The sequence below is a fragment of the Cnephaeus nilssonii genome (genome assembly GCF_951640355.1).
Source record: "Cnephaeus nilssonii genome assembly, chromosome: 14".
Taxonomy (NCBI): Eukaryota; Metazoa; Chordata; class Mammalia; order Chiroptera; family Vespertilionidae; genus Cnephaeus; species Cnephaeus nilssonii.
In genome coordinates this window covers 38,849,367-38,872,036 of record NC_137085.1, presented here as the reverse complement: position 1 = coordinate 38,872,036, position 22,670 = coordinate 38,849,367, and the positions used below count along the sequence as shown (strand labels likewise).

The 22,670-nt window shown below is 43.6% G+C and overlaps 1 protein-coding gene across 3 annotated transcripts in view; it reads left to right on the top strand.

Moving 5' to 3' along the window:
* Positions 1 to 22,670, top strand: part of PCSK5 (proprotein convertase subtilisin/kexin type 5) — a 413,193-nt gene that overhangs the window by 224,429 nt on the left and 166,094 nt on the right. For all 3 annotated transcript variants that reach the window (XM_079791288.1, XM_079791287.1, XM_079791289.1), the window contains exons 11-12: positions 12,048 to 12,165; positions 14,009 to 14,197. In XM_079791288.1, coding sequence (XP_079647414.1) covers positions 12,048 to 12,165; positions 14,009 to 14,197 — 307 coding nt within the window. The remainder of the gene's footprint in view (positions 1 to 12,047; positions 12,166 to 14,008; positions 14,198 to 22,670) is intronic.

Sequence of the window (22,670 nt, the reverse complement as noted above, 5' to 3'; positions counted from 1 at the left end):
TGAGACCTTGTGAATATTGTCGATTGCAGGCTGCATGAGCACAGACAGGAGGCAGTGGTGAAAAGGCTTTATCGTCGTCATCATCACGCTGTCTAGTGAAGGAGCTCCCAGCAGACCCTCTTTTCCTTCCAGGAATAGAGCTTTCAGTGTGGAAGGGAAAGATGTGATTGAGGCACACGGGAGAAACCGTTATTGGAATTAGTGCACACATATCAGTTTGGACTCTGGCCTGGGTATTCCCAGCACAGACAGCAGCACCAGCACTCGTCCCCATCCCCCATCAGGGAGGGGGCTCTCCCTGGCTGTGCCCACACGGAGACCGTGGGAAGTGGGCCCTGCTCTAGCTTTGAAAGCTGGTTCAGGAGCAGTGAGGTAGCCCACATGAGCACGAGACAAAAGGGCCTCATGATTACATCTTTTTAAAGTACAAGTTTACTAAAGATGGCCTAAGGCCTCCCTTTTTCTCTCTCTCTCTCTCTCCAGGGAGATCTTTATATTGGTGCCAGTGTTTATAATATAAACCAGACCCAAAGATTCCAAAAGAAATCCTGAAAATTAATCCTGCCCTAGCTCTCCGCATGGCTTGCTAAGGCCACGGCATCTAGCGAGGTACAGTTACATGCCAGGCGATTGCTTTGCAGAATCCATCTGGATCCATATTCTGTGAAATAAATAGATCCAGACTTTTAGTTTTCTTAGAATCTCAATTCATACTCTTTACACATGGTCACATCTTGCTAGCCTTAGGCATTTTAAAGCAATTAAACTTGTACCACACATCCCAATAATGGCTTCAGCGGGCTTCATTTTATGGTGTTAGACCAGAAGACAAGGTACACCCATAAGTTTCCCGAGTCATCTTTGAAAGAGTCAAAAAGAAGGCCATTTTAATCGCTGCTGGATGATGACAAATGGGAAGTTGCTCTTTGCCACTCAGTGCCATTCTTCCATCTGTGCATGCCTGGTTAGCTCTAGTAAATAAAAAAGAATGTTTTTAAAGCCTAACCATAATAGAAAATAAAGTATCTTTTCCATATTAATATGATCTCTACACTAAGTTAAAACCCCTGCTAGAAATGACTGAAGAAGGTCACTTCTCAGCAAGAATTGGGAAAGGGGTTATGGGCCAGATGTTAACTTTCCTTCCAAATCCTACATATTTCTTTTTCTGTGCATGATATTTTAATGAGTTTTGAAGAAGGGAGCAGACTTTAGGCAGCTGATTTGCAAAAGGCAAAGAGGATAAACATGGTCCACTGTCCATTTGTGATCTATAGATAAACACCTGAAATGGTTTATCCCATTTGCCATCTTGTTATTCTGAGGCTGATTCTTGATTTGAGAAATTCGTTGAAATAAATACTGTGTGTCTTATAGACAACAGTAACCAATGGATACGTATATAAAACAAAGAGATTATGAATACTTGGGATCGAGTCCCTGTGACTTTGGGTGAGTTCTTTTAATGGTCTGAGACTTAAGTTTTTTCAGCTGTAAAATTCGAATGATACTATCTTGCCAATAGGACGGTTGTAAAGATTTCATTAGCTAACACGTAACAAAATGCATATGCAAGATATTATTTTCACCTCCCCCCCAAAAAAAAATTTCTTGTAGGCATCTTATTTTGAGATGCATGCTTGATACATTAAATGTACTTCAACTGTAAAAGATGAGGTAAAATAGATTTAAATAGATTAAATGGAAACTTCAGTGCAGTTACTATTGTCAACATTTTAACTAAAGATGATTTTGTATCTCAGCTCAGTCACACCCTTATTCTATACTAACAGTGCATAGAACCTAACTCCTTAGGTAAAGTACATCCAAAAAGTAGATACCTAGACCACTTGTGCTTGAAGAGTGCAGGATAATGTATCCCTAGGTTAATTGAGAGAACTGTATCTTCTTAAAATATCTTTATACGAGAAGCAAAAATGTGTGTGGCATATGAAAAGATGTTGGCATGAGGGAAGGTTGTGAATCATGCCTACAGAGACTCTGCCCCTGGCCTTCTGGGAGAGATGCTCGATAGCCCTAATACCCTCAGGAAATGGTTCTCAGAGTGTGGTCCCTGGTACAACAATATCAGCATCACCTGGGAACTTGTTAGAAATGCAAATTCTGGACCTTACCTCGAAACTACAAACAAATGAATCAGTGGGGCTGAGCAGTGTGTGCTTGCACAGGTCCTCTGGTGATTCTGATGCACCTTCAAGTTTGGGAACCACTGACCCAACTCACTCACTGTATGTAATGAATTAGCTTCCTTCCTGGGCCTTTGAATGAATGATGCTGATGAAGTACCATCCTTAGAAGAAATGAAAAATAGTTTTTCAAATCAGTGGGCTTTTTTTGAGGGTTTTTTCTTTGTTTTTGTTTTTGTTGTTTAGGTAATGAATCCCATTTGTGAAAGGTGTTCTCCAAACAACCCCATTTCTTGTCAATCACTTAGTCATTTGCTCCCAGCAGTGTTCATGCTCCTTTCTGTCAATTGGACCCTAACCCTCTGTTTTCAAAGTTTGTATCCCCCAGCCTGGGGGGTGAGAGACCCAAACTTTTCCATCATCCTTCTGCCTTAATTCTGTTCTTCTTTACACAACTAAACATTTCCGAGTCATCTAAATTAGCTGCTTCCATTTCCTTGCTGTTCGGTTCCTCTGTAATTCTCTGCAATTTTATTCCCACTTCTACCTTTGAAGTGAAATTACTCTTTGAGACTTCAACCAGAAGGCAGCTGCTTGTTTTTCTCTGGGATTTCATGCTTTTGATCTACCCAGTCCAGATCTGCCTTTCCTTGCCTCTCATGATGCAAACATATAGCACTGTTTTCCTTTGACACTTTACAGATTCTTTCTCTCCCTTCCTTTGACATCAGCCATTCCTTGGGATCTGTTGCTGAGGGGGCGGGACCAAGAGCAGGAGCACCGCCCGCTTGCTCTCTCTGGCAGGTGCGCTCTCCCTCCCTTACACATCCTCTTAATGTCACTGCTTTTCTTTCACAACGCTGCCTTCCTTTCCACTACAAGCGCTCCCTCCTTATTAATGACTAGGTCCGGTGCACGACATTCTTGCACTGGTAGGGGAGGGGAGGAGGGTTCCTCAGCCTGGCCTGTGCCCTTTTGCAGTCTGGGAGCCCTTGAGGGGACATCCTTAGTGCTGCTAGGGAGGCGGGCCACTGCGCTCGCCAGCCGCCAGCCGTGAGCCCGGCTTCTGACTGAGCAGCACTCCCCCTGTGGGAGCGCACTGACCACCAGGGGGTAGCTCCTGCATTGAGCATCTGCCCCCTGGTGGTCAGTGCACATCATAGCGACCGGTCGTTCTGCCCTTCAGTCAATTTGCATATTACCCTTTTCTTATATATAGATTTTCAGCTCTACATCTTCAAGACCGATGTCATCTATTACCAATCTTGAATCTCTGCAAAAGGCTCTCCCTATGTCATTTAAGACTCAGAACTTCTGAAACAATCCATGAAACATCTTTTACAAAACAGTGCCCTAAAAATTTCTGGAATCTCAATTAAATGATGCCCTTTCCTTGATCATTGGCTACTCATTGCCTCCAATTAAATCCATCCATATGATTCCAAGCCCTCACGGCTTCCTTGAAGAAGATACCAGTCCCAATGTCCTGTTGCATGACTGACCTCCATTTATACCTCCAGGAGTCCAAATCTTACTTAAGAATTTAAGAACCATCTCTAGTCTTATTTCTTCTAAGAGCATATACAGTCCTCATTAATGGACTTTTTTGAGATTTTTACAGAAATTTTCTTCTTATTGCCCCTTAAGCCTAAAAGCTATTTGAGTTTTAGGTAAATAAAAAGGAATGTTCTGATAAGCCTTATGGAGTACTTGATACTAGTAAGGATAAGTGTTAGCTTTCTTCCCAAGGAAAAGGTGATATTTCCAATTGCAGGAAATAATTTCTTCTTTGCTGTCACTCTTCTTTGTGCTTTGTGATCATCACATCACCAGTGGGTGTTGCTTCCATGTCAGGTGAGCCACAGGTGTGTGGAAGGGTGAAAAATAACTGTATCTTTGTAACCACTGTTAGCCACTGAGTGTGAAAAGGGACTCACTTGAAATAAATTCATCTAGATTTTCTATTTCTTTTATGAGAATTTAAGGAAAAAAGAAAAGTAAGGGAAAATTAAATAAAGAATTATCTTTAAAAAAATGAATAATTCACAAATAAGAGTTTTGGCTGCCTACTCATCAAGATCCCAGTCTGGCATCTCTTTGCTTAGGTTGTACACCGAGATCTAGGCTGGGGAGTTGACATATGGCCAGTCCCATCTTCAATTAACTTTTACCCAAAAGCCCTTATAATACATTCTTTTATCTTTTTCTCATCTCTGTCCAAATAAGTTTAGTTTCCTAAGAATAAGCACAGTTGCGAACTGCTTATGCCCTGGGATCCATGGCTAGGTCTCCCCAAGTTGGAAAAATAGTTTTCCTACCGCCATTCAAGAATTACTAGTCAATTACCTTAAGCCATTGGTTCTCAACCTTTCTACTGTCGCGACCCTTTAATACAGTTCCTCATGTTGTGGTGACCCCCAACCATAAAATTATTTTCGTTGCTACTTCATAACTGTAATTTTGCTACTGTTATGAATCGTAATGTAAATATTTGTGTTTTCCGATGGTCTTAGGCGACCCTGTCACGACCCACAGGTTGAGAACTGCTGCTGTAGAGCCTAAGACCATCGGAAAACACAGATATTTACATTACGATTCATAACAGTAGCAAAATTATAATTATGAAGTAGCAACGAAAATAATTTTATGGTTGGGGGTCACCACAACATGAGGAACTGTATTAAAGGGTCGCGGCAGTAGAAAGGTTGAGAACCACTGCCTTAAGCGTATTTCCTGCTTATTATAACCATATTGAAGCAAATAAAAGAGGAATGTCCAGAGAAAAGAAGAAAATAATTTGACTTTTTTTTTTTACAATGGAAAGAAGAAAGGCATATCACCATATCTCTGTAAATAAAATAATAGTAAATATGCATTTTTATATATGTATATAACATCTAATAGTGTATATGTAGATCCATATGTAAGGAAGTATATTGTACATGGAAAAGGACTCAGCTGTGTTTTCCTAAAATCTCCTTAATGCGTCTCTGTAATGACGAGCCTGTCTGAGTACCTACAGCTGCTGACTGAACCCATCCCGAGCGGAGCTTTGAAGTGCAGACGCACAGACAGCCAAGTATCAGTGTCTGGAAACCTTCCCCATGCAAGTCCTCAGCAGCACTGGAGGCGGCTGGCACATTTGGATCTGGCTGGTGTTGTTACTAGAGCCGAGCTGTTAGGAAGAGCAAGGGGAAAATAAAAACAACCCGTGCGGAGGCAGGCAGGTGCGGCTGCTCCGCTTTCCTGCCCTGGGGGAGCCTGCATTTTGCCTTGTGCTGCGGGAGAGAGCAGGGCAACTGTGGTGCTGAGGCTCCAAGAAGCCTATTCTGTGCCTTTCACGTTGAAATCTGAAAGGATCCCTAACGAAGAGATGGATGCAGGAGAAAGGCAGGGAGGAAGGGAAAGGGACGGGTCCTTCTGGAAGCATCCCGGCTTTCATCCCTCCGACGTGTTGAGGTGAAGAAATGCTGACGTGGGAGGCTGAAGAGCATTATGTGCCACTCCTCATCGTTATGCGTCTTCCATTCTATGTGGTGATAATTGGCTGTTCCACTTTTCTTTGAAAAGGCAGGACTCGTGTGTTGACATGACGCATGTGGGACGGGGCAGCTCAGGAGAGTGTCGCAGGCCCTCTCACGTTTCACACACACCGCCCCCCTCCCGCTCTGCACATTTGGCCGGTTTGATGAATAGGTGCGGGAGGCACAGTGTCCCTGGTGGGAGCTGTAATTTCAGAGCAGGTGGCTCAGCGCCTTGAGGATCAAAGCCCCCGAGGCTGCGAGGACTGCACAGGTGCAGGGGCCCTTTGATCTCGGGTTGGAGTTTCTACCCACCCGCAGATCAAGCAGCCCCCTCATACAGGAATTTGTGGAACTACCTTTTAGTCTGGTGGTGGCGTGTAGGTAGATGAGAGCAACCACCGCCGGCTTGATGGCAAGCACCCGAGAACAAGTGAGAGAACAAGTGATCGGGTTGGCTCTTCGTTCTCCCTAGCTCTGCTCTCACCCCTCACCCCCTGCGCGTTTACCACCAGTGCCCATCCGTGCTGACCACTCACCCACAGCCCACCCACCCAGGGCTGCTGCCTTGCCTTGCTGCCCAGTGAACCACGGGCAGACCTGCTGATTAGTTAACCAGAAGGCTCCGTCCTGGCCCCCGGAATGTCCTGAAGCCCCCGCGCACCCCAAGGCACAAATGAATCACTTTCGCCTTGAGGTCATCTTACCTGACTGGACGTTGGCTGACATGTATTAAGTACTTAGTGTACGCCAGGCTCTGTTAGGTTTCTTCATCTCCGTTGTCTTTTGTACTGACTTCTTACTCGTTTGAAGTCTTTTTTTTTTTTAATATACTGATAGGGATTACACAGTTAGTGCTTTTCTTTATTATTTAGTGAAATCATACAGTTATTCTCGTCTCATCCCCCTGCCTAACTCAGAACACAAAATCATTTTGTCTTTCTTTTGGATCCTCACTGTGTTGAATACATAGAGAGGTGCTACACACACACACACACACACACACACACACACACACACCCCGCCCCCAAGTGGCATGATGATGTGGGTGAAGTGTATTTGAAATGGACACTTTCTAATAAGTAATTAAACTCAATTGATCGCCATGTTCCGTATCTTGGTGATTATGTGCATCTTAACGAACACGAATCTAAGTTCAGGTTTAAACCAGTTACTAGTTTATTGATAGTAAACGGCGCGAGTTCTGTGCCCCTCCCGACAGCATCGCATTGCCGCCTCCGTTCCCCGTAGGGTGGCCCCGCTCTTGGTTTGCCCATGAATGCGGGGTTCCCTGAGACACAGGACTTTCGTTACTAAAACCAGGACCACTGTAGACAAAGCTGGATTTTTGTAGTAAATGGATAGCTGTCATTTAGTTGCACGTTTTCAGTAAACAGGCACGATTTGATATTTCCCACAGGCCCCTTGTTCAGAGTGTGTGTTGTTGCTCGCCTGCCCTGTTTTACACTGGATGCTGCCTGACATTGTTCGTGCACCTGACAGCTGGTAGCAGAAAAGCTTGCCTCGGGAAGCTCAGAAACTTTTTAAAAATCCCTTTTTAACCAATTCCTTTATTGTATATAGAGTGCTTTACTAATAGTCATTTTAGAGTCATCATGAAATGGCCATTTAGTGTAATATTGAAAAAGAAAAAAGGATTTAAAGTAGCTGGCTCCAGTAAGGATAGTCCTCTGAAAGAGATGGGAATATACCAAATTGCCTTGGTTACAGTTTCCTGTGCTCAGAAACTTCTAATTTTTTTTTCTGCTGAGCTCTCTCAATTTCCTTTAGAATCAAGTTTTCAGTCCTCCTAGCTAGAACTGTTATTTAAATTAACTGTGTCTTCTTTCAAACTATGCAATAATTTGCTTGCGTGCTTAGTGATTAGCTTCTCTCAGCGCTTCTGATCTCATCAGAAAATGAAAATATACCTGCTGGAGAATATTATCTATTTTCCTGCCTTTTCTTGTCCATCTGACTTGGTCCAAGCAAAGACACCTATAGATACCTTTGAATAAAAACTAGCTCTACTTCTGGCATAAGACAATCCTACTTTTTTTTTTTTTAAGTTTATCTGCATAGACAGTCGTGCAACCTAATAGAACAAATATAATGTTATGCAAGTTTTTCAGATTCTCTTTATTAAGCTTGTCCAACATCATTCTACCAAGGAATACATTTACTTTCTGAAATATGCTTCAATAATGTTGTTTCAAGATTGATATTACTCTATATACATGCCTGTTCCCTCAATATCTTTCTGAATATTGATTTTGAATCTTAACTAATGTTACAACTACAGCTTGCGTATTTACTGCCAACACACACAGGAGTGAAAAATTCTGCTTGAACCGGTGGGATGCTGCTCACACCAATGTATAGTACTCTGACGTCACAGAATTCTGTATTTCACTCAGTGCTTGTGCGGAAAGGGTCCCACTTGATTGGCATAAAGTGATTTTCAGGCTCGGGTTTTGCTCTGAGCGTGGCATGAGAAATGTGCATGAATAGAGCTCCTGTAGCTGTGGGACACCCGTATCACAGTTGTTTGCATGGTATATTTGCTATAACCAGAAAATTTTTAAATGTGACTGTTGGCTCTAGAGTTGAATAAATGTTGGGGTGTGTTAATGATGACTTTATAGGAGTCAACAGTAAAAAGAATAGACCCCCAGCCCCCCCTTACAATTCTCTTGTAAACATTTTATGCCACTCCGTGAAGTAAACACAATGCCTCCTGTCAGTTGCATGCATTGCCTTCACCCATATTCACAGAAGCTAACCTTGAAGCCAGCTGCTCCATGGCCACTGGTCACAGTGTGATGGGCGAGACAGATCAGATGGTCACCCAGAGGAAGATCAGTGTTTCTGAATTTATAGGTCATTTTAGAATGAAAACTTTCTATTTAACAATTATTATGTCAATTGTAATTATATTTCAAAAAAATGGTTAGTGCCTCCAAACTATTTAATGGCTATTTCCCCGGATGACGCATGTTTTTGAAGGCGTTTACAGCACATTCGTTGTGTAATTATTTTCTCATTAGTACTTACCAAAAACCAAATAAGTGTCCATCAGAATGTACTGAGTTGATATATTGCTAGCAACCCCCATCCCCACCCCACCCCCAAAAAAGGAAAGATTTTATTTCATTTTTTTTTCTTAGTCTGTGTATCATGATTGTGGACACATATATAATTTCCGGTATTTTAAAATACTTAAAATTTCCATTAGTGACCCGGTGGCCTTCACTGATGTCATCTAACTCTCTCATTTATGACTATACTAAATCATACATTGTTTTTCTGTTGACTTGCCAGCCTGTAGTTAAGTGGAGCTAGTGAGCCCTTTTCTGAACATCTACGTGAGTGTTGTGTGGAGGATAGGAATTGAATTGGAGAAGGAAACAAATGTATGGCCTTCATAAAGACTCGGGGTGCTTTTCTGTTTAACTCCAGTGGTAAACAGGCATGAAGTGTTGGTTGTATCTGATGACTGTGTTAGTGGATGTCCTAATGGCTGTAGGGTGACAGTTATTGGGAGTGGCAGGGAGCGGAGCAGAGCAGCTCAGCTGGAGCCCAGGCAGGCCAGTTCTGCAGACCCTTCAAAGCCCAGGGCCTCCCCACACCTCCACCTACCCTCTTCCCCACACATTCATATACCAGTCACATCTGTCATCTTTTCCCCCTCAACTGAGATAAAATGACAAGTTGTGCTGGTTGGAAACCACTTAACACTAACATGGGGGTGCTTGGGTACTTTGTGGAGTTAGAGAGCCTGGCATATTAGCCTCTTTGGCAACAATTTCAGTTCTCCCAAGGAAAGAACATAGGATTTATGTGAACTTTAACAAAAGATCTCCACAATTGGATTTCCTTAAGCCCAGACTGGACTTTTCTCCTGTACCATGTGGGCCATTCTGTCTCTTATTTAAATAAGGAGGCAAAATTGCTTTATGTAATATTACGTAACTAAAACAAAGCTAACAAAATTGTTCATGGCAGTTACCAATTTGTGATGAAGTTATTGGTGAGTTTTATTTTCTTCTTTTATGGAAGTCTTTACTAGTTTGTTACAATGAACATGAATTTCTTTTTAATCAAGAAAAAAATCATAATAAAAGTTGCAAAAGTTCATGTATAAAAATCCTATATATATCTTTGCCATTGCAAGATAATTTTATTCCATTTTATTCATATGTTCTGACTGACTGAACCTGATATTACAATAATGAGCTCTTCCATTTGTATAGTTCCTTACACAGATTTTCTCATGTGGGACATATACTTAACTTAATAATGGTAATGGGATAGGTAATATATTCCAAAACGAGTAAATGGTGGGGTAGATATTTTATCTTGTTGGCCAAGAATTATGTAATTAACAAATAGCAGAAATAGAGCAATAATTCTTAATCCTAGAACAATTTTCTTTTTTTGAATGTGTGCTATAATATCTTTTTCCTCCAATATGTATATGTTCTGCTAAATCCCATGAAACATATAAAGAAATGTAAGACCCAGTTTCTGCCATCAAGTAGTTTATAATACAGTTGGGGTAAAAATACATATGCCTACAGAGTTCATTATTAATTCAGTTGTTGGCACAGATAAAAAGTACAGTGCATAGTACAGTGCCTGGCACATAAAAGGCACTCAAGAAATGATAGATGGATGGATAGGTGGGTGGGTGGGTGAGTGGATGGACGAATGGCTGGTTGGCTGAATGAGTAGATGGATGGGTGGGTGGATGGATGACTTGGCAGAAGGGCAGATGGGTTGACAAATTAATTAGAAGTATAGAACTATAAAGGAGAGAAGTTCACTGATCACAGATGATTGAATTTCAGTAACTATTGATTTTTACAGTCTAGAGATTATTTCAAGAGAAGATAGACTAGCTGGGCCTTCAGGAACTTGTAAGAGTAGAGTTTGACTCTTCACCTAGAGTAGTGAAGGAATTGCAGGCCAAGGGCCCAGCATGAGCAAAGGCGGTAAGACAGAATGAGCATGATATGACTGGGAGTGTCAAATCTCCAGAAAAGGAATGACTTTTCTAAAGTAAAAAGTTTGGTAATGAGTTTATTTTGAAAATTGAATGGGATTATATCATTGAACATCTTGAATTTTAAGCTGAAGTATTTAAATAATCCATAAGCCTGGGCAGCTTTAGAAATATTTGCATTAAGTAATTAATGATATAAGGAAAATGTTTTAGGCAACAAATTTGGTAGAAGTATGACTTTGTATTAAATATAAAGATATGAGAAAGTTTAATACACGGTGAATATTTGAAGTATTCAACTGGGATTTTAAAGTATTTTCAGAAAGAACTGCACAAGTTGATCTTGCTGTATTATCATTAAAATATTCCTGTATGCAATCAAAGTTTCTGAGGCAGTTCTGTCAAATTCAGCTTTAGATCAATAAGTATTCTCATTGAGAACTAAAAGATTACAACATGTGAGGATGCGAAGCTGGCATAAAAGTTAGAGGCCTCCAAATGTTTCATGAATAATGTTTAATAAATTTTTCATATGCCAGAGGAAAGGTAACAATTTATGTCTTCTGGAATATTCAACCTAACTTCTAGGCATGTCCGAAAATTGGCATTTCTTGCATGTAAGTTCTCATTGCACTAGAAGAAGTTGTCTACATCGTCACTTCTCTTTAAACCTATTACTTTATCTTACAAAATTGATGATGTCATCATATGAATACAAGTGGTCTTTGAGCGAACATGTGGGTTAGAATCCAGCCCAACCACTGAATTGTTGGGCAATCCCAGCCAAGTTTCTCTCTGAGCCTCAATTTTCTCATTCATGAGTGATGATAATAATAGCATTAACATCTTGATTGTTAGGAGGATCAAATATAAAAATATGCACTTGTGCCTGCCATGTAAGAACAATTCATGAATGATAGTCATGTTACTAGTAATGATAATCAGTGTGATACACATTCATTTTCTTGTTGTGATTGTTTACTTGTTTTATTTGTTTTAAATCATTGCTATAAAGAAAGCTAGGATCCCTTAGGGCAGTGGTCGGCAAACTGTGGCTCACGAGCCGCGGTTTGCCGCTCTGTTGACTAATGAGTTTGCCAACCACTGGACTAGACTAAATGTTACCGTGTAGTTGGAAGCTGTGAGGATTAGGCAATTGTGGCATATTGTGTGCAGAGGTAAAGGGTAGTATATGACAGTGGTCGGCAAACTCATTGGTCAACAGAGCGGCAAACTGCAGCTCGCGAGCCGCAGTTTGCCGACCACTGCCTTAGGGTGATATGTGTTCTCTGCTGAATGAAATTATAGCTCAACATGTATAGCACAGGTTGCTCATAACCACAGCAAAGCTGACCAGCTTCTTGCTTTTCGTAGTGAGCCATCTCTATGGATTTGGACTGATGGATGCAGAAGCCATGGTGATGGAGGCGGAGAAGTGGACCACTGTTCCCCAGCAGCACGTGTGTGTAGAGAGCACAGACCGACAAATCAAGTAAGGTTGCCGCAAGTACATAGCACATTAGTATCTTGAAAGAGTGCAGGCCAGGGAAAGTGCTCAGGATAGCCCTGTGTTACACATGGAAGCTAAAACTCTGTGTAGTTTTTTTCTAATGTAATTATAAAACTGTAATAGAATGTCTGTGATGCTAAGCTGTTAAATCCACGTAGTAGAACCCAAGTATCCTTAAGAGAAAAGCATCTCTTAAAAGGTGATTGGCGGGGAGGGGGGACCCTTGATGGGCATTCTTAAGACTTCTACTCTATCAGTATATCTATTTGTTGTTATAAGTTTTCTTCGTAAGTCAGTGTGCTCCAAGAGACTAAATAGCATGTTCTGGAAACTTAACTCCATACCATGTAGTTCTCCACTTGGGGGGAATGCACAGTACATGAGATTGCCGTTTCTGTAGAGATCCCAGGGCCCGTTCCCAGGTTTCAGCTGCACAAACTTGAAGGCTGTGCTGACCTAGCGAGAATGGGAAGTCTCTCCTCGGTGCTGAATCCACAGAATAGGATACATCTTCATGATTTTATTCGTATTTTGCTTTTGGCTTTCTTTTTTAGAGAGTTGGCTCTCAGAAAAAATATTTATGGACTTTGCTTATGATAAAACTAGAGCCATTGTAATTCTTGAGAAAATTTGTCAGGAAGCAGAAATAAATGAAGTTAAGTGGGGTTTTTTTGCCCCCCTATTCTTTAGTGGCTAAGAATAACAGAAAAAAGACAAAGGAGTGGAAAGTGAGCCAGTATTTATGGAACACTTATTTAGGGCCACGCCAAGTGCTAGAAACGTCATGTGTGTTTTCTTATTAAAAGTTTGTAAACATTTGGGAATTACTCCCATTTGACAAATGAGGAAGCGAGATCAGTGGGAATATTTGTTTATTCATTCACAAATTTATTTACCAGTTCGGCAACTATTTTTCTTGCACTTACTGAATAGCAAGCACTGAGCTAGATATTAAGGGGAATGAGAAGTGCTTCCTTCCCTTTGGAGTTTATAGTCTTGTGGGAATCAAATCAAAAAAATATAAGTAAATAATTATAAGTTACAATAAGTGAATGTTGGACATACAAGGGTTAGAAAATAAGCGGTGGGGACATATTTTTCCTGTGGTTCAATGGCAGTCTCAGAGAGTGAAATTTAAGCTTTGACCATGAAGAGTCAGCCACAGGAACAGCAGAGGGAAAAAAATAAAAAAGGCCCTGAGTTGGAAAACTATCCCAGAACTTGAACTGATGCCATTGTGGCAGGATCCCAGTGTTCAAGGGTGGCAATGGCACAGAGAGAAGCTAGTGAAGAAGACAGGAACCTGTGGACAGGAGGAAGTGTGTGCCCCTGGGTTATAGAGTAAGGAAATGGTAGACCAGGGTCAAATCCCAAGGTCATGCTAATCCCCAAGCTTTCACTGTGCCATGGTACCCTGTATCAGTGGCTCTCAAAGTATAATTCATAGATCAGCAACTTCTCTATCACCTGGGAACTTGTTAGAAATGCTAATTCTTGGGACCTACCCCAGCCTTACTGAATCAGACCCTGGGGCCAGGGCCCAGCAATCTGTGTTATAAGCTGAGATTCTTAGGTTGGAGAAGCACTACCTGTGTGAAGATAAAAGGCCCTCAATTCCCCCTTTCCTCTCGAGTGCATCTTTCCCGCTGCCTAAAGTGTTAATCCTTTAAATGACCCAATCATTTGGTTATAGCGCTGTGTCCTTGAGTGTCCGGCGACCAGCTGCTTGTATTACATTGTGCTATGTCATTCGAGGCCTTGCAGGCTCTCTTAGCCGAGCTCTGCCAGGGACCTCACTCCAACTCCCTCTCTCTCTCTGTTGCAGGACAATTCGCCCCAACAGTGCCGTGCGCTCCATCTATAAAGCATCGGGCTGCTCGGATAACCCCAACCACCATGTCAACTACCTAGAGCATGTAGTTGTGCGCATAACCATCACCCACCCCAGGAGGGGTGACCTGGCCATCTACCTGACCTCACCCTCAGGAACCAGGTCCCAGCTTTTGGCCAACAGGTACCATGATAACCTCTGCCCACCAGAGTGTGGGGCACACTGACACTCGGCTGTTCTTTAGGGCGAAAGGGCAGCTGCTCTCTATTTACTACCCTAAGAGCTAACTTAGGGGCACACAGATGTCATATGGATGGTCACAGCCCTCACTGCCCATACGTAATTAGAGAGTATGAATCTGCAAAGAACAGTAGCACATATAATAGTTGGGGAATATGAAAGGGATGCTGCAGAGAAATGGAAGGCCACCTGTTGTTCCTTATACTAAAATGACATATAGAGCCCTAGCTCCGTAGGCCTCTGAGATTCTTCCCCCTGTCCTTAAATGTCCGCTGGCATTTGGGACAGATGAGCTGACTTCTCTTGCCCAAGCACTTTCTGAAGTTCAAGGGAATTCTATTTGTTTTAAAAAGGGTACTGGCACATATTCCCCCACAAACAGTCAATTAGTAAATGTTTTGCGCTTTGCAGGCCATGTTTCTGTTACAGCTACTCAACTTTGCCATTAGAGTGCACAAGCCACGGTAGATGATATAAATGGACGGGCATGGCTGTGGTCCAGCAAAACTCTTATTTACAGAACAGGCAGAGGGCAGACGTGGCTTGAGGAAGCTGTGTAGTTGGCTGACCCCTATTTTACAGGCTGGCCCTTTGGACTTTATTGCCCAAAAGGGCACTCAGTTTCTCTTCTTAGCCTTGTCACTTCTCCCCACTCCCTGTGCCAGGATCCTGATAAAAGGCCAGAACGTTCTAGCCCAAGCTTTCTTTGCCCCACTGGTTTTTTGAGTGGTTGAGAACATGGGCGGGGGTGGGTGCTTGTCAACAGGTGGGACCTGATGGGAAAATATCAGGTTGTCCTATACACGTCATTCCCATTATGGTTCTAAAGTACAAACCACAGCAGAAAGGAGCCTAAAAGAGTCTTTGATTTTATATTTTTCTCAAAGAGGAACATTTAATGGGAGCCAAAACCTCATCATCAACGGCACATAGAGTCCAAATGAAAGCCAGCCTGGTACGTAGACACAGCTACCTGTCCACGTGCCAGGGGACCCTGGCAGGGGGTCTTTGTTAGCAGATGAACAACAAGCCGGAGGAAGTGAGAGGCTGGGAGCCGGTGCAGGCCTGCAGATCCGAAGTGAGCCTCGGCAGTTGCCAGCTGCTTTTCAGAATCCCCAAATTCTCTCTGCTATAGGACAGGGAGAAAAAGGGAGAGCAATAAATAGCACTTCCAGGTGACTGGGAGTACGGATTCCTAAATCCTCAATTGCATTTTCTTTCTGCACTTGAAAGACTTGCTGTGTTCTTTAAAAACCTGACACCTCCCATTCCGGCATGGGGAAGTCTGGGCACGGTGCTTTATGAGGCGCAGCTTAGCCGGAATCAGTGTGTGCAGGTGCAAAGAACAGGAAGGCGCTGGGTCCTCCCCACTCTGCAGACAGGGGTCTCCGCTGTCGCCTGCCAGGTCATTGCAGGTACCTGCCTGATGCTCCTTTTCAGCAAGCGAGGCCTTCAGATGCACAATGACATGATTAATGGAGGTCACACTAGCCTTGGTTACCGAAGCCAGAGAAGACCCTTTCCTCTGCTGTTTCTTTTCTTTCTTCACCGTTATTCATCTGCATGGAACCTGAAAGAGTCTCCAGGTGAAACACTGTGAGGTGCATACACGGGGGGAGAGGGGGCTCTTCTGCCTCGAGCCCCGCTATTGTGGAAAAACAGCCCTTCACAGTTGCTGTGGGCTTGGAAAGCTCAGCCTCCTCGGCCTTGCTGGGCTCTCCCTGCACATTTTGGTATTTTGTGTTGGCTTCCCCCAACATGACTTCAGTGAGGAAGCTTGTGAGCAGAGGAGCTGTGGGTTCCGCTCGTCACAGGCGTTTGGTGGATGACGGAGTCTCTGGCGTCAGTCGCACATGCATTCTTGAACCACGGACATCTGCTTTGCTCTTTGCAAAGTGCTGAACCCAGGATCGCTGCCTGACTTGTGTCGGAGAAAAAGCAACACGCATTTCAGGCGCTCAGAGACTGGCGGTTCCGAGGTTTCCCTCAGTTTCCCCAATCAGGGGCTCCTGAGAATGAGGTTTGCACCCCGAGTGGGGCTTCTGGGTCTGGAGCATTTTCTTAACTGATGCTCTTTTGGACAATTTCCATCTCAGGAAAACAAGTAGCCCCCCAAAGAGGTACACAGACTACACTGGAGAAGGGGCTGACGGCACCGAGAGACGTAAAGGATGTTATGAATTCATTTGTCTACAGCTCCCCCAAAACATTGCTCTGAGCAGCTGACTCCTTAAATGTGAAACAGCTGCCCCAGGTCCCAGAGCCACACGTGGCCACGCTCCAGGGCCTGGCTCCCCTGCCCCTGCTGTGCTTGACACTAGTAGCATCCCTCCTACCGAGGTGGCTCCGGGAAAGACGGTTTCTCTTGGCATTTCCTCCTTCTGGCATATTCTGGAGCTTAAATTTTATGAGAGGAAATCTCTACTCAAAACCACTCCGTCTCAGGCCTGGTGGCAAGGAGTCCTTGTGTCCTGTCACCTTGGCCCTGTTTCAAAAACACATTCCCAGGACTGGGAGCTGAGGGCAAGAAGCACAGAAAACAGAGAGGGGTGGGGAGGGGGAGGGGGGAGGCCTGCTTTGCTCCTGGTCTCCTCCTTGTTGGTCTGCAGGGCAAAACACCTCAAGGAAAAGGTGACTAGGTTGGGTTTTAGAAGGAATTTGTGTATCAGAGATTATTAATGAGAGCAATAAATTGTTCCCCTGTTTACACATCTTTCCTTCAGGGAAGTCAAGATTTCTGAAGATCACATACAGCAGAGAACACTGTGCAATTAAAAGATAGGATTCTGAAAGGTTTCAAATACAGAGTTTCCCTAGTGGGGTTCGGGGGGCACTTGAAGTGCAGAGGTAGAGCTGTGGCCAAGAGTCACTCCCACCAGGTCCCTCCTGCTCCTCCGGGAGGTGCAGCTCCTCCCAGGGACTGTGGATTGGCTGCTGCAAGAAGGGAGGGTGCCGAGAGCAGCGAGCCCACACCCCCTTTAAGAGGCAAAACTAGACACGTGGACAAGGAGGGGAGACACGCCGCTCCCTTCTTCCCTGGGACTGTTCTCCTTTTCAGTGTTGACAAAATAGGTATTATAGTCTTGGGCCCTGAAAATATTATCCCTAAGGGTGAATTCCCAAAGGAAATAAAGTCCTTCTCTTCCTAGACATTTCTGTGAGGCATTTCTTCAGCGCATCCTGTGTTTCCCCTCCGCACAGCAAGTCCTGGGGAATCGATTTTCCACCCCGTCGCTGAGCACGTTAGGTCTGCGTGGGCCACCTGGAGCCCCTCGGCGCCGCCCTGTGCGGGCTGCAGGCACTTGCTGGAGCTCCTGCGGAGCACAGCTGCTGGAGGAAGAGCGTTTACCCAGGCATCTGCAGGTGCTGAGCCTGGAAGGCACTCGGCAGCATTCAGAGCCAGTCCAACTTGAGCTTGTGCCCCGTTCGCCCAGCAGGCGAGCACCGCTGGGAAGCCAAGTGGATGATTTAGTGGGGGGGTGGGAGCCCTGAGTAAACAGAGGAGTCCCCGAATGGACCCACGGGCAGTGCCTCCTCTTCCCTTTGTTTCCCCTGCCCTCCCACCTTTGGGTCCTCCCCTTGGCCTGTATGCCCTGCCTAACAAAGAGCCCCGCTGCATGATCGCCCCAGATTGTTTGCTTCTGGGGAGAATGTGGAGATCTCGCACCGTGGGGATAGCCAGGGCAGCTGGGAGGCCTTGAAAATGTTTTTAGACAAGAGCAACTTCAGATAGGAGCTTTGGTTCTGTGACATTCACAATCTGCCCTTGTACAAATTTCCAAACAAAAGCATGCCTCATCAGATTCTTCCTTCAGTTGCACTTGTTTAGAATTACGAAAAGCTGTCATCATCCCCCCCTCCCTGAGCCCTCCCCCAACTCGTTGAGTTTTAGAGTTAAGTTTCTCTGGATTGGCTCTGGGTTCCAAATTTTGGCCTCTGACTGAAAGCTGAAACTTTGCCTCCCTTTCTAAATTTGATTACAGCTGAGTATCTCTGCTTCTAATTAGGGTCTTAAGTACAGAGGAGGTGCACTTTCTAAGCTGCAAAACCTGTAGCCTTCTATCAGGAACGATGGCCGAGTGTGGTGTTTCTATTTGAATCATTTTGGTTGCTGCCCTACCCACATGTTCAGCAGCAGACTATGGACATTTGTAAAGTGTCATGCTATATACATGCATTTGTGACTTGCAGTACAAATTTTACTTCTGCAGTGAAAGTTTTTCGTTTCAGTAAGGCCTCCCCGTGAGAACCCTCTTCCTTCGTTCAAAAGAAGAAATGGCCTTAGAATTAGCCAGAGCTGGGTTGGTCTTGACTTCACCAGTTTTTATGTTTGACTTTGGAAAGGTGATTCTCTCATCTGGAAAACAGACCTAATAGTGTCTGCCTCACAGGGTTGTTGCAAGTATTAACTAAGATAACGTAAAGCAAGTCCTCAGCACAGCCCCTGGCATGGTGAGTCCTTCGGGAGTGCCAGCCTTTATTGCCCTGCGCTTCTCCACGCACCTGGTGAATGACTCAGTCAAGCAGATGGCTGGCCCCTCTCCCAGAGGTTGTCATCTGGAGGTCTGGGGTGAGGTCCATGGATTTGCCTTTCTGATAAGCCCCCAGGTGATGCCGAAGCTGCTTGTCCACACACCACACTTTAGCATCGATTTAAAAGAGAATCCAGCTTTCTCGCACACGTTCTTGTTATTTTCGTGTCATCAGAAGACTTGTGGGCAGTATGTGCTAGATGCTGTGCAAGTAATTTACAGAGAGTTTAAAATATAAAGCAGGTACTTCGATAAAAGCCATCGACTATAAAATGGACTAAATCCTCAGAAGATTAAGTACTTACATCATATACCTACCCACAAGAAGAAATGCATTTTGGGGTTGGTGAGTAAGTTAGTAATAGTATGCATGTTGAAAGTTTTTAAAAACTCATCTTTTTAGGTAATCAAAACCTCTAGAACCAGTATCTTGCACTCAACCTTTCTTAAATAAATGATTTAGGTTAGAGAGAAAAAACCTAATAGTGTGTTTTCAATACCCTATTTCAGAAACAAATTATTTAAAACTTACAAAAGCCAACAGCTAAAGAAAATAAAAAACTAAAATGCCATTGAGACAAATGAGTGCTTTAAGCATTATATACGCTCTCCCTTAAGTGGGGATGAAGCACTTAAACATTTTAAAACAGAGAAAACTTCCAAAAATATTGGCCTACTGTCTTTTTATAGTGACCATAAATACTGTTCGTTTGGTAGGGTGAAATTAAGACCCATTTACAATTTTAGAAATAATTCTGTACACATAGCTGTCAGTATTTATACAACATCTTATTAAGCGATTGCCGTAACATCATAGGAAAATGTTGTAGCCTTGACGGTTTGGCTCGGCTCTTTAAGTGAGAAAGGGGGAGGAGGGAGCTTACAGTAATTACATGAGGTATTTCCTGGGTTACTTCCTCGTAAGAATGGACTACCAGGCTTCATCCAAAATAACTTATTTGCAAACTACTCACAGGGATAGGGCTGTGGAGCACCATTTAATAACCGGATGAATCATTTCTGCCACCGTGTGCAATCTCCTTTCGTTGAGCATGTTATTATGAAGTCAGCTCTGACAGGACAGGGTTTCACCACAACAGGAGATGTGGATACGGACCTGGAGTTCAGCTTGCTGCGCCCTGGCCCTGCTTCACTGGCGTCTTACCCACACCGATGATGCTGGCATGTGTCTGGTTTCTCCACTGATGGCACAGCAGAGGCGTTCACACCAGGCATTGGCCTTTTTAGTTGCTACACAGAGACCACACAATTAGAATCTCCTCAGCAGGTGTCCACCATCTGACACTGGATTATCTTGAGCAAGTATATTCTTTGCAACACAAGTCTAGTCTACTAGCGACATGACTTCTTGTCATGTGCAGGTGATGTGGTGTTTTTAAAAAGTACGGTGCTATAAACAAGGAACAGTTTAAGTATTGAGTCAGCATTAAAATAAAAGACAGGGTGAAGTTAGAACACTGAATGCCCAGCTAGTTGAAACAACAGCCATCAGTGTCTGTCTCTCTCCCCATCAACTCTTTTAGCAAAATGGAATGATTGAGTTGAGCCTCATTTTAATTCCTCTCCTCAGCTTTTATGCTCCCGTGAAATTAATGATCGTGCCAGCTCTGCGTAAAGTGAGGAGACCAGGGGGTAGCTGGTGAGCCAGATAGACAAAGCCCGTTTATATTCCAGCTTTGAAACACTTGTTTGAATGCTGATTTGTGAACCTTTCTTCCTGGCATCCGGCGTATATTTAATTTTTGTTTCCAACGTGATTTAAAAGTGATTAAAAGCAACGGACCGGTTTTCAGAGATGGACAGGAAAGGGTGGAAGGGAAGAAACAGAGGGCCTGCTAACCCAGCAGTCAAATAGCTGACCTGGGAGGATGAAAAGCTGGCCGAGGCTCTGGAAACAAGACGGCCCCTCGTGCGACGGCAGCCTCAGTCTCCTCTGTCATTTTTGGACGTGAGGCAAGCAGCCAGATGCTCTGTCTACACTGTTTGGGAATTGCTTGGAAGTCTGGCACTCTTAGAAAGGTATGATGGGACAAGTTGTTGCTTCAGTGCCCTCAAATGGCTCAGTGGCCACCAGAATTAGAGCCTTAAATTAGACTGTGGGCTAGGAAGTGGTTCTAGACTGGTTTTCTGCCTTCGTCAATTTCTGTGTCAACATACTCCCTTTAGTAACGCGTCTCGTAAAAAGCTCCTCTCCCCCACCTCTGTGTCTCCCAGCATGCATACTTTCCGGGTTTAACGTGAAGAACTCTTGTGTATATAAGTCAGTTCTATAATGACTCGGCAATTTCTTCCTGGCCAAGTCGTTTTAAGCCATAACCTTGTAAATGAGCTCTATTATGGTAGCACATGACTTGTAGGATCTCCATCAAATGTACCATCTTTACTGCATAGAAGATCTAGTACAGGTGCGGACACATTTATATAAGGAGCCACTAATTCCATCCCTGTCATTGTGAGGGAAAGCTGCTAGAACCAGTGAGGTCCTCGTTGAAATACCAGACCCCTCTCTGCTCAGAGCTAAACTTTACAGATAGCATACAGATATTCTTAAAGAGAAAGAGGCTTAGTGCCCATGTAAGGTTTGAAAATCCCTGCCTATCGGTAACCCCATTATGGAGATTACCATGACATACCTGAATATCCCAAAGCTCTCAGATGTCCTCCAGAAAGGAAACCTCTTCAACTTTAACTCAGCCTTTCCCAGAGTTTCTGACATGGGACACTGAGAGAATGCTGCTAAATAATTTTTATGTTTCTTGTTTCAAGGGCTCAGGAACATGCAGCAAGTCATATTCCTGTTTATTGTTTTTCTCCTGGAAATACTGCTAGGTGTCAGCCATTTACCTAACACAGCCTACAGCTGTGTCACCCAGCCTGGCAGCTTTTGAACCCAGCTGGCATTTTAGAAGGAGCCTCTTTAGTATGCTTTTTTAAGAGAAAAAAAATTAGAGTCTTAGTATATTTACGTTGTAAGGAGAGTAAACTAGTTATTTTTTGTTCTTAAAAGGGCACATTTTACTCCAGAAGGAAGAACTACATAGAATGTCAAATTATAACCACCAGTTTGCTTGGTGAACATGAAATCACCATCAACATCCACTTGCCATAACCTCTGCCTTTGTCTCCACTGAAGCGCAGATATGGCCCAGTAACTGGACATCGTTGTTCCTAAAACAGCGCTAGACGTATTTCCCTCTCTGTCCACCTCTCTGGCTCTCAGATTATTTTTCTTATTTCATTCTTTTTTACTGTTAATAAAAATAATAGATGCACATGATTTTAAAAAGAAAAGTTCTTTGAAAATATCTGTCACTGTCTCATCTTTTAGTTTCCACCTTCCAGGCCCCATCTCCACAGGAATCTTTTGGCTGTGTTTTCAGGAAGTCAGAGATGTACATTATATGCCTATATAAATGATAGGCCGATTTCTTGATGTGCTAGTTTTACACATGATCTATTGATATCTCTTTCATCCTGATGAGGATTCTATTTCCTTACTTTCTCCTATTTTGCCTCCCTTGGCATTACATCACAGGAAACAATGCTAGCTATTTCAAGTAGGAGAGGAGTTCATGTAGGGAATTAAAACCTTAGGAAATCACTAGGCCCGGTGAGTGTGGCTTAGTGGTTGAGTGTCAACCCAGGAACAAAAAGATCATGGTTCAATTCCTGGTCAGGGCACATGCCCAGGTTGCGAGCTCAATTCCCAGGAGGGGGCGTGCAGAGGCAGCCGATCAGTGATTCTCTCTCATCATTGATGTTTCTCTCTCTCTCCCTCTCTCTTCGTGTGTCTGAAATCAATAAAAACATGTTTTTTAAAATTCATTGGAAGGGCTGGAAGATCGAAGTCTAGGCTGGAATCT